Below are 11,954 nucleotides of genomic sequence, written 5' to 3'. Positions count from 1 at the left end.
TCAACGTCCTTCTCAGGTTTTGTGTTGAGAACTCTCCTCGACAGAGCAGGAATGTCACCTCCTTTCCTCTGGACACTATGCTCCTAGTAACACAGCCTCAGGCCACTCCGGGTTTTAAATTTCTCCCCCCCCTGGTGTTCTCTGCCACCAACACACTGATCATCTCTCTCCCCCACCCTGAGTGTAACCAGCCACGTGCCTATCTGTCCACCTGGAGGGAGCACCTGAGCCCCAGCCCCCTCTGTCCAGACCTGCTTTACTGATGCTTGGTAAGGGCTGGACCCCATGCGGGGCTTGGAGGGAGGTACTGGGAAGAGGAACTGATATGTCTTGCAAGGAGACGGAGGGGAACTTCGAGCTTTCTGCTGGGGGGAGGGCTGTCCAGGCAGAGGCGACAGCCTGAGCAAAGACCAGGGCTCAAGAAAGTTCGGCGAGTGGCAAGGAGCTGGTGTGGCCGGACCCGTGCGCAGTAAGAGGCTTGGGAAGCGGCTGGGCCTGAAGCAGGAGCTGTGACAGAACCTGGGGCCAGCGGGGACGTGAGAGGGATCCAGGTCCTGTAGGAGACAGCACAAGGGAGATGCAGGAAACCAGGGGCCAGGAAGAGGCTGCCGTGGGGGCCAGCGGGAAGGTGGGCTGACCATAGAGGAAGAGGTGGGCAGGGGAAAGGGCTGTGGGGACAGGAGGTGACTCTGCAGTTAGCGGGGGCCATTCTCGGCTTGAGCCACCCTCAGAGAGCTCCCGCAGTCACAGGGAGCCGGGGCAGGGGGGCGGGGCGGTGATTTCTGTAAGAAGAGCCCAGCTGGGTGGAGCTGGGGCCATTGGTGATCCTGACCCAAATAGGAGAGCCCCCTGGAGGCAGTGTCTGGATCGGTTGTCTGCAGACTGCAGTGAAGCTTGGAAATGGGAACGCCTCCTCCCCTGCCCGCGCGCCCCACACCCACTGAAAGTGAGCAATCTTGGGAGAGGAAAGTCATCCAGGGGGTGCCCCGGAGTGTAGGCACCTAGAGGCAGGGAGCTCTGAGGAGGCCTTAAGCATCCTATTGGGAGAGGATCGTCAGCACACAGGTCCCTGGCCGTATCCACAGTCACAGCCTGATAAGGATAGGCCGCCTTTACCACCTCCCTCAGCCCCAAATGACCTGTGGGGCTAAAGGCTGGGCTGGGCCAACACTGGAAGAGAGGGATGGAGGGCATGTCCCTTACCGCTCCCTGGGCCTCTGTTTTCCCTTCTGAAAAATGGGTTGAATGGCCCCCCTATGTCTCTCATCCATGACCGCTGGCTGCTCCATCTTCTCTGCCCTGCCCGGTGAGTACGGGACAGTCCTGGGCTGCTGGAGCAGGAGGTGGTCAGAGAACTCTGGCCGGGGACTGCAGCAGCTCTAATTAGCTCCCTGAGTCACCCCATAAACCTGCGTTCCCACCTGCTGGACTCGCTTGCAGGCCTGGCCCTCACTCTATCTGGAATTGGGCGTCCTCACCTGGGAAGTGCCTCCCAAGACCTGGTACTGACTGGAATGGCCTTTCCTGGGAGACTGATCAGGCCCGGGGGCCACGGGGCCCACCCCCCCATCCAGGGCTTGCTGACTCAGCTCCTATGAGCTGCCTGGACCCTGTCCCTCTCAAGCTCTGGGGCCATCTCATCCCATCCTGAGCTCCCGTCACACTGCCGCCCTGGAGAGCCACGTCCCTGGGGCCTGCGGAGGTGACAGGAGCCTCACCTCTGCCCTGGGCAGCTATGACTGTCCTCCCACCCCAATATCCCCAAACCTCAGGGAGGGGAAATTTTCCCACATCCATCATATCTTGTGCTCTCACACACTCCCTGTGGCCAAGAGCTCACGTTCAGCTTTGTTGCCCCTGCTGGAGACCCAAGTTCCCTCCCAGCCCTCCCCTGAGGCCAGTTGGCAGAGGGACACCTGAGGTCCTCGCTCTGGGCACCCTGGGGCCTTGGAGGGCACTGGCTACCTGTTCGGCAAGACTCACCTGGTGAGGTCCAGGTGGCAGTGGCGGCCCTTGTTCTCAGATCACCGCAGGTCTGGGGCCCAAGGCCCCCCAGTAGGATTATAGCTGAGGTGGTGAGAGGCTCTCATCAGAGGCAGAGGGATGGCTGGAATGAGGCGTCAGAGGCAGAACTTGCTGGGTCACCTGCCCTTGATGCCAGGCAGGCCTCGCCTACCAGCCACAGCTGCAACGCCCGCCCACCACCCACCTGCCCTGCCTGAGTCAGCCCCACACCCACAGGGCAGCCTCACCCCGGCCCAGGAGAAGGCAGGGGAGGCAGCAGGTGCTGAGGCTGAAGTTTTGGTCCCAACTCTTCCCTCGCCTGTATTTGATACTTCCCATCATGGGCCTCATAATAACTACTTCCCAAGGATGCTGTGAGAAGTCAGAGATCCTGCTGGTAGGAGGGCCAAACGAACTGTCGAGTGCTCAGCCCCGACCTCTGGGAGGCAAGGCCATAGCCAGGGCTGGCCTGGTTGACCTCACAATGGCCACCCCCAAGACTTGTTTCCCGTCCTTCAAAGTCTGCAATCAAGTCCGCTCAGAGACAGAGGAAGTCCCCATTCAATGCTTCCCACCAGAAATTATGCACTGCAGACCTGGGTGGGAGACAGCCTCACCTCTAGACTGTATGACCTCGGGCAAGTCATTTCCCCTGAGACTCAGGTTCCTCAGTGTGAAACGTGCAAAATAAACCCACCTTGCGGAGCTACCACGGGACTTAAATGAGAGAACATGTAGAAAAGGGGAGAACAAGGCCCAGAGCACAGAAAGGACTCCATAAACAGTGACAGCTGTTAACTATTATTGTTTTTGTCCTGCATTCCTTCTCCCAGCAACTGCCAGGCCACCTGCTTCCAAGGCCAGAGCATCAGAGGAGGGGAGACTCTGAGCCCTCCCTCCTGGCCCAGGCCGCAGCTGGGAGTGGGGGTAGAGCAAGGCTGGGGTGGCCCTGCTGCTCTCCAAGAGTCACTCAGGAATTACACACCTGTTCCCACAGGTAAGGCAGGACTGGGATGGAGCGGGAAGTCTCCGCTGACAGGGATGGCACCGGTGACTGATGTGCCAGGGACGTCCTCGGCTGCCAAAGGGGGCAAGTTCCCTTGATCTCTTGCCACAAGCTGCCAGGCCTGGGCAGAGGCAGGAGGTGGGTCAGGCTTCTGGCCGTGGGACGGCAGGACCCGTGGCCAGTAAGGGGCAGAAAACCAGGCTCCGGGGCCAACAGCCTTCAGGTGTGGGTGAAGCAAGGGGCTGCTTCTGCAGTTTAAGTCAAAGGAGGCCCAAAGTTCCTAAGGGCACATCCCAATCTCATCACTGCCTGAAACTCCATTAAAGCCGGATGTTGGTCCAAACACAGTCCGCCCTCTATTGCTCCATTAATTGCCCCTCTTGACTCAGCCCCTCACCCCTCCCTGCTTGCTTCGGGCTCACTCCCTCTGAGCCCTAAGGGTGAGGCTCTTGCCCAATCTCAGCACCTGCGTTTCGCCTTGTGTTAGCACATTTTCTCAATAGCCAGGCTGGCTCAAAAGGCCTCTGTCTCCCACCCAAAGGTACACAGTGTGCCCAGCAAGGAGAAAAGGGAGCCCCCTCTGCTGGGTGTGGGGCAGGGGCTGGTCCGCATTCAATCCTATTTAATCCAACACATCATGAGAGCCTACAGTGGGAGGCCAGGCAGGGAAGCCAGGGGCCAGCGTGGGGTTCCGAACTGGGGAAAGTGGTCTCTCTACCCTCAAGGAGCTGTGAGCCACGTGGGAGCCAGGCTCGGGCAGGAACTGTAACCCCACCGGACAGGTTACAAGGACAGAGAGGACTCAAGCCACCCAGGAGGAGGAAGTGCTTCTAATGGGAGGTGGGGGAGGGATTCAGAGAAGAGCATTCGGGTTGGACTTGGGAGGACGGAGGACAGTCTACACAGGGAGAGCCACGGAGCAGGCACGTTCAAGCTGTGGTGACGAGTTTGGGCGACGTCTAAACTCAAGTCTGGCTGCATCCAACTGAGTGGCCCCAGGCCACTGAGTCAGCCCTGATCCCTTAGGGGGACACACCAGGCAAGTGTTGGGAAGACCCCCCCCCCCATACACACACACACACAGCTCCCAAGCCCTGCAGACATCAGGCCCAGGCTGCAGGCCCACAGGTACCCTCTCCTCCGGGAGGGAGAAGGGAGAGGAGGGGTCTCGGGGTAGGGGGTGCAGCCAGGGAGGGGCCGACTTCTTGACCTGCTCTAGAAAATGCCTCACTTGGTGCAGTGAGGAAGGAGGGGGGACCAGGAGCCAGGCAGACTTCCATCAGCAGCCTCAGGCCGGAGCAGACCCCACCCAATGGTCAGCAGCGGGTCCGTCTGTATCCCAGTGGCCACAGCTGGCCCTGGTTTAGCAGAGCTGAGCAGCCCTCCCATCAGGGATTCTGAGTGGTGACTAATGCTGCCTCTGTGTGACGGAGAGTGGAGGACACGGGAACGGAGAGAGATCAGGAGATAGCGACAGATAAAAGAAGACCAAGCTAGTTGTAGGTGTGTCCTCCTTTAAACAACCCGGGTTTACGCAAAGGTTGTAATCATTCATCTTACAAAAGAACGCCCACAAGATTCCTTCCAGTGCTGAGTTTGGAGGTTGGATCCAATTTGCAGAAATTTGAAAATATCTACTGCCTGCACGTTTTCTGAGGAAGGCCTACGGGTAAAGCAAGGAGTCCCAAACCCAAACAGGAAGCAGAAGCCCACACATCTCCCTTCCAACCCTGGGCTAGGCTGGCAGGCCCCAGCCCGTTCTCTGCCATGCAGCCTGGCACCACAGTCAAGTTCGGGCTTTGGAGTCAGATTTGCCTGGGGTCAGACCCAGGCATTGCTGTTTACTCGCTGTGTAAACTCACTAACTGTTCCGGTCTCAGTTTTCTCATCTATGAAATGGAGCTAATAATAGCTCTTCATGGGCTATTAGGAGGCTTTTCTCTTCCAGGGATATAAAATCAAAGGAAACTGGGGCATCGCATACATGCACGTGGCGATTTCTCATTCGCCATGTTTGATAAAGTCAGTAAAAACCGGAAAGCAATATCCTTTTGTGTTAGGAGAGTCAGCTGGGGACAGGTGAGGGTTGCGTGACTATCTCTACCCGTGCATCCAGCAATGCCTCCTGCAGCTTGTTCCGTGCGGTCTACGAAAGGGCCTGCGAGGAGGGTGCTGGGAGGGCCAGGCTGCTGAGGCGTCACTGGTGGCCCCTACACACCTTCCGACCGGAGACAGTGGGCTTTCCTAAGGGGCCCACAGGGTTGAGAGCGCCCTGTGTGGTCCGTCACTTCTCCCCTAGAGCAGCGGAATCCCTGACGATCTCGGCATCTTCTGGCTTGAGGGACCCCGCAAAGTGCTTCAGATGAACTTCCTCAGGCTGGGCAGGGTGTCTTTCTCGAGTACTTGCATCTTTCAAGAGGGGAACCAGGGCAAAGTTCTTCCAGTTCCTCCCTGCAGCTGAAAGATGAAACACTATTACTGCCTTGGAAGAAGCAAAACGATACCGAACAGTGGTTTGCTGGCATTACCACCCTCCAGATAAAAGGGGGCACAAGGACATCGGTGCTTCTGGAGCACAGGGGTCAGTGCCATTTCCTCTTTCCTCACCTGATCAAGGAGACTCATCTGCTCTGGCAGCTCCTAAATCCTCCTCCTCGACCCCACCCTGACGTGCTTGTGTGGCCTCGAGATTGTCCAGTGCCTGCTGCCCTCAGCCTCGGTCTCCTCCCTGCCCATGTGGGGGGCAGAGCAATGCTGGGGCTGCCCTGGGAGCGGCTGCACACAGATCAGCTGCAGGGTGATGAACACCGGCCAGAGAATCAGGATTTGGGGTTCAGGCCCCACCAGGGAATAGCAGATTGGGAGCAATGCCAGGGGAACCATGGTGACGCTGGGCCTTGAAGTGGGCTCTCACGTGTGGCCTGAAATCCCAGGAAGCCCCTGAGGAGGACCCACGGTCACCCTCATAGCCATCTCCAGCCCCTCCCTCCCCCCAGCAACCTCAGAGAAGTGACGGCCAAGAGGAACAGCTGTACGTGCTCTCCTTCCACTCGCCAGAGCCCTGGTCAGCCAAGCCTTCTGGCTGGCCATCTTGGGTCTGATCTTTCTAGAAAACCAGCCTAAATTCACACCTTTCGCCCTCAGGCTACAATTCAGGCTCCTCTGCTGGTGTCCTGCACTGGTCACATCTCAAAGGCATCAGGAATATGGGAGGCTGGGCCCATTGTGACCTCCCAGCTGAATTCTCCAGGCCTTGGGTTTCCCCTGGGCCCGCAGGCGGACACTGGCCTGCCCCTGTCCACCACAGCCTCATACAAGCCCCAGGAGGATGTTTCAGGGAAGGCATAGAAGCAGGAAGCCTCCACGGGGAGACAGGTGCTCACTGAAGACACCATCTTCTGGCTGGATGGATGGTGGGGATACCCGCCTCAGAGACCGCTCGGCCCAGCTCCAGTCCCTGGGCCCCAAAGAAGGCATGGGGCTCCTACTGCCTGCTTCCCGCGGTCCCGGTAAGAAGACCCCCCCTCACACGCTCTCCCTAGCTCAGCTACTGACCACTCTCCTCCCTGCCCTTTCTCTCTTGCGTTCCCTCACCCCTTCTCAATCACACGTGCTATGTGGGTGGGGGGAGTTCCTTGTTACCTGAATAATCTGCCTATTCACTATGGGAGTTTCCACTGTTACAAGGTTGTATAGGAAAGCAAAAGGTGTGAAACCAGGGATCCTCTAACCATCTCCTAGCCCCTCCCCAAGTAACATGAGTGTGTGTGTATCCCTACCACTGGATCAATGTCTTTATTAATAGCACAGTGAATGTGCGATGCCTCAAAGAGCCAACAATGTCATGCAAACACAGTGCAAAATCAACTGCAAAGTGAAACAGCAAATCTTGTAAAAAGGTGTGTGGTTTCATGAAATCAATAAGAGCAACGTTGGAAAACTACTCACATCACTTGCAAAGCTATCTTTGAATGGCTCTGTGGTGAAGCTGGACCAGTTAACAACCGAAAAAGAGATAATAAGTATTATGACATGACATGGGGAGTGTTTCTAATGAAACTTGTGGAGAACGTATAGGACTGCAGGAGGCCCTTGGGAACACTGATGAAGCCCTTGAGTAGTTTTCCAAAAGTAAGCCTCCTAATAAAATAGATTTCCACTTCCAACTCTGATGGAGTATCTAGTACTGGGCTAGCCATCCTGCTATAAACAATCATAAAACTGGACAAAATACATGCAGCAAATGTCTTCAGGCATAAGACAACAGACTGAGAAGCTGCAATTGCTGAGAGAAGTGAAATTCACAGGGTGAGCCCTATGATCGCCCTAACGTATTGCTAAGGGACAAGTTCTCAGACTACAGTGCAGTGAGCTGGAGTCTAAGCAGAGTGTGGCAGTGCCTCTGGGCTAAGGAAGAAGGGAGCAGAATTTTGAGCCACCAAAGCAGCTAGAATCTGTGGGACAGGGTGCAGGAGAAGAGGAAGAAGGGAGCTGTAGGGGTAGAGGTCCAGAAGTCTTTGGGGTGGGGTCCTCCCAAGTCCTTGGCTGACAGTTGGGCTGTACTTGCACAGGCTTCTCAGACAGTGGCTGCTATGGGGTTGAAAGTGGGACAGAGACACCAGAAGTTGAGCCGTACTGAGGGATATTGGAGATCCAGCTGAGCCAGTGGAGAAACCTCCTCACCACCCATTTTCTACTCTGAGGATCAAGCTAAAATACCAGAAATACCCTACTTACTGTACATGCACTAGAGTAAGATCTACTCAAGACCCACCCTAAAAAGCCTCAGAGTAAGCCCCAACAAGATCCACCCACAGTGGAAACAGTTTGGAGGTTGAGTCCTACAAGTTTGATGGGATTGGCAAATACCTTGGCATTTCTACAGATCTACCACAATAAAGGTTAAAACTAAGCCTACACAAGTTCAAGGTGATTCATTGGTAACTGAACTGCCAACTAGGATAAAAATTCAATCAACTGTCTCTACAACATATTATTACAATGCCCAATATACAATTTAAAGTTACTAGACATACAAGAAACAAGGAAATGTGACCACAGCCAGGAAAAAAACAGTCAATAGAAACTGACCCTAAGATGGCCCAAATGTTCGATTTAGCAGATTTAGTAGGTGGACAATCAAAAGCAGTTATTATAGATATGTTTGAAGAACCAAAGGAAAACATAAGCTTAATGAGGGAACAGCTAAGGAATCTCAGGAGAGAAATGGAACCTATAAAAAAAAGAACCAAACAGAAATTCCATAACCAATAGCCTAACACTTGAAATGTAATATTCACTGGATGGGCTTAATAGCGGCTTAGAGATGACTGAGCAAAGTGTCAATGAATTTGGAGACAGATCAATAGAAATTATCAAATTTGAGAAATAGAAAAAAATTGAGGAGAAATGAACAAAGCCTCAGAAACCCACAGGACAATATCAAATGGTCTAACATGCATGTGAAAGGAGCAGATAGGGAGACTAAAGCAAAGTGTATATAGTTTCCAAAATATGTTTCCAAACATATTGATGTACAGATCCAAGAAGCTCAGCAAACCCCAAGCAGGATAAAACCAAAGAAAACCATACCTAAGCATATCTTAGCCAAACTGCTGAAAACCAAAGATGAAGAGAATGTTTTGAAAGCAGCCAGGGCTGGGGTTGGGGGCGGGGGTGGGGGGAGGGCAGGGAGACACACTGCAGACAGGAGAACAGCAATGCAAACTATGGGTGAATTTTCATCAGAAACAATGGAGGCCAGAGGACAGCAGAGAATCATAGTTTAAGTGTTAAAATTAAAAACAACAAAACCCTGTTAACCTAGAATTCTATATCCAATGAAAATAACCTTCAAACATGAATGAAATCAACATTTTCAGGTAAACAAAAGCTGATATAAAACTAATCTATACTGATAGAAATTAGATAGTTACCTGGAATGGGGAGGGTGGAATTGATACAAAGGGGCATGAGGGTCTTTCTGGGGTGATGGAAATGTTCTGTATCTTGAGTGGGGTAGTGGTTGCCTGAGTGTGTACATTTGTCAAAACTTATCAAACTGTGCATTTAAAATGTGTGCATTTTATTGTATGTAAATTACATCTCAATAAAGTATACTTTTTAAAGTTTGTGAAATATAAAAAAATGAGCTTCTCTATGAAGCAATATCAAACATGCAGTGTCATGCTAACAGGCAAGTTTGCCTGAGAAATCATGCCCTTCCCCGAACAAGCCAAAAAAAAAAAGAAAACTATCAACACTTGATTCATTTGTTCATTTAAGAAGTAGCAACGTTGGGCTTCCCTGGTGGCACAGTGGTTAAGAATCCACATGCCAGTGCAGGGGATGCGGTTTCGAGCCCTGGTCTGCGAAGATCCCACATGCCGCGGAGCAACTAAGCCCGTGCGTCACAACTACTGAGCCTGTGCTCTAGAGCCTGCGAGCCACAACTACTGAGCCCACATGCCACAACTACTGAAGCCTACATGCCCAGAGCCTGTGCTCTGCAACAAGAGAAGCCACTGCAATGAGAAGCCTGCGCACCGCAATGAAGAGTAGCCCCTGCTCGCCGCAACCAGAGAAAGCCTGCACACAGCAACCGAGACCCAACACAGCCAAAAATTATTAAATAAAATAAATAAATTTGTTTTTACAAATGAAAGAAAAAAAAAGAATTAGCAACATCAGCAAATTGGTAAAGTAGGCAGCTCCAAACACCCATGCCTCCACAAAAACATCTTTTAAAAAGGCAGAAACTTTAGAACCAATGCAGTCAGAACTCTGGGAAACAGTCCAAGGTTTATAGCAACTTAAAAATGTCAGGGAGCTAAAACTACAAAACTCTTAAAAACAAAAACAAAAACAACACAGGGGACAATCTTCCTGACATTGGATTTGACAATGATTCATTGGATATTACCCCAAAAGAATAGGCAACAATGGAAAATAATAGATAAATTGGGCTTCATCAAAATAAACATTTTGTACATCAAAGGGCAACTCACAGAATAGGAGGAAATATTGGCAAATCATATATCTGATAAAGAATTAATATCCAGAAGACACAAAGAACTCCTATAACTCAACAATTTAAAAAAAAATTTTTAATGGGCAAAGGGCTTGAATAGGCATTTTTCCAAAGAATGTCTATAGATGGCAAATAAGCACATGAAAAGGTGCTCAAAATCATTAGTCATTATGGAGATATAAATCAATGAGATACTACTTCACATCTATTAGGATGGCTATAATCAAAACAAAAACAGGAAATAACAAGTGTAGGTGAAGATATGAAACCCTGGTACGTTGCTGGTGGGAATGTAAAATGACTCAGCTGCTTTGGAAAACAGTTTGGCAGTGCCTCAAAAAAGTTAAACCTAGAATTACCACGTGATCCAGCAGTTCTACTACCACCGAAAAGACTGGAAAGTTGGAAATCAAAAAGAATCTCGTACACTAGTGTTCACAGGATACTTCATACCAGCCTAAAAGGTGAAAACAATCCCAATGTCAGTGAACAGATGAATGGATAAAGTATGGTATATACATTCAATGGAGCATTATCGAGTCAGACACAAAAGGACAAATATTGTGTGATTCCTCTTACATGAAGCACCTAGAATAGGGAAATTCATAGAGACAGAAAGTCGAATAGAGGTTACCAGGGGCTGGGAGGAGGGTGAGATGGAGATAACTGCTGAACGGTACAGAGTTTCTGTTTGGAATAATGAAAACATTTTGGAAATAGGTAAGGGTGATGCTTACACAACACTGTGGATATAATTAATGCCACCAAATTGTACACTTTTAAAAAAATGATTGAAATGGCAAATTTCACGTTATATATATTTTACCACAACTTTAAAAAAAAAAAAAGAAAAACAGACTTAGTGCAGGGTTGTAAAGATAACTCAAAATGTGTTCAATATAAGACTAGGTTTGCCTCATTTTTAGGTAAATATCTTCCACTGCACCTTTCATTTCATGTCCACTGTTAAAATGTTTACCACTAATGATTAAAGGACTTTTTCAGGGTAGTGATTTTCCACAGGGCCCCTCTGTTCAAGGTGTACAATTTCTCCTCCCACTCTTCCCTCCTCTGCCTGCCGGGATGTGCTGGGCCAGGTGGGAGCCCCTGTTTGTGTCCGTAACCCTCACGGAGCTGAGGGCAGACGCTGGGTGTGAGGACTGGGGAGGAGGAGACAGGGCACCCGCAGGGAGGCTGGACGTGGGCTGGCGGCTCCCTCTGGGGCACTGACAACGGCGGGGGGTTGGGGGGCTGCGCAGAGCCAAGCAGGCACGGGCACACGGAGCCGCGGGCCGTGCAGGCGTGCGAGAGCGCACGGGAGCGCCCACGACTCTGCGGGTGGCTGACACCTGGGGCTGCTCCAGGAGTGGGGGACCCCAAGGCTTCAACTGCCCGCCTTCCCCTCACCTCGGCCCGACCGCAGGGAGAAGCTCAGCGTGCGTTTGATGCCCTCGCAGTTGCCCGGGTCTTCATTGATGAGGCCTACGTTGGTGTTCCAGGTGGTCCAGTTCACCTCGTCCACCCTGCAAGGGGAGGAGGTGAGGGAGCCCGGAGCTGGTGGTCCACGGCCAGCTTCCCAGCCCCGCAGGCCACGCCCATAGACCAGGATGGGGAGACACAGCTGGCGAGAGGAGGGCCCAGAGGGGCCTGCCTTTTGGACACCGCCCCAGAAGGTGAGTTCTCTGACCGCACCGTGAGACCCAGGAACTTTAAAGATTGGATTCCTGGTTCCGACCCTGACCGCTAGGTGACCCCTTCTGGACACCTCACTTTCCAGTATTTCGTGTCTGGGTCCCACCATCCGGGATCTATGGTGGGGCCCCTGTGTCCACAGTCAACCCCTCGGGCAGCCCCTGTACCTACAGCTGCCTTGGGAGAGTCCTTTATGTTCATGACTGGGCCCAAGAGACCCTG

At 52.1% G+C, this 11,954-nt stretch overlaps 2 protein-coding genes across 6 annotated transcripts in view; one reads left to right on the top strand and one right to left on the bottom strand.

The window, feature by feature from the left end:
• ASPA (aspartoacylase) overlaps positions 1 to 11,819 on the top strand; it is a 100,573-nt gene extending 88,754 nt beyond the window's left edge. The window contains exons 8-9 of one of the 4 annotated variants that reach the window (XM_067022030.1): positions 6,155 to 6,519; positions 11,540 to 11,819. The gene's annotated coding sequence lies outside the window, so the exon portion shown is untranslated. Of the gene's footprint in view, positions 1 to 2,837; positions 4,445 to 6,154; positions 8,592 to 11,539 lie in introns of those variants that run through there. The other 3 variants (XM_067022033.1, XM_067022029.1, XM_067022032.1) reach the window with 3 other exon arrangements.
• Positions 4,508 to 11,954, bottom strand: part of TRPV1 (transient receptor potential cation channel subfamily V member 1) — a 31,862-nt gene continuing 24,415 nt past the window's right edge. For both annotated transcript variants that reach the window (XM_059046681.2, XM_067022025.1), the window contains 2 exons: positions 11,448 to 11,563; positions 4,508 to 5,467 (listed from right to left, as the gene is read on the bottom strand). In XM_059046681.2, the coding sequence (XP_058902664.1) occupies positions 5,295 to 5,467; positions 11,448 to 11,563 (289 nt within the window). In that variant the 3' untranslated portion in view covers positions 4,508 to 5,294. The remainder of the gene's footprint in view (positions 5,468 to 11,447; positions 11,564 to 11,954) is intronic.

The sequence above is a fragment of the Kogia breviceps genome, chromosome 19 (genome assembly GCF_026419965.1).
Source record: "Kogia breviceps isolate mKogBre1 chromosome 19, mKogBre1 haplotype 1, whole genome shotgun sequence".
Lineage (NCBI taxonomy): Eukaryota > Metazoa > Chordata > Mammalia > Artiodactyla > Physeteridae > Kogia > Kogia breviceps.
The sequence above is the reverse complement of the archived record's forward strand: the minus strand, read 5'-3'. Positions and strand labels throughout refer to the sequence as shown.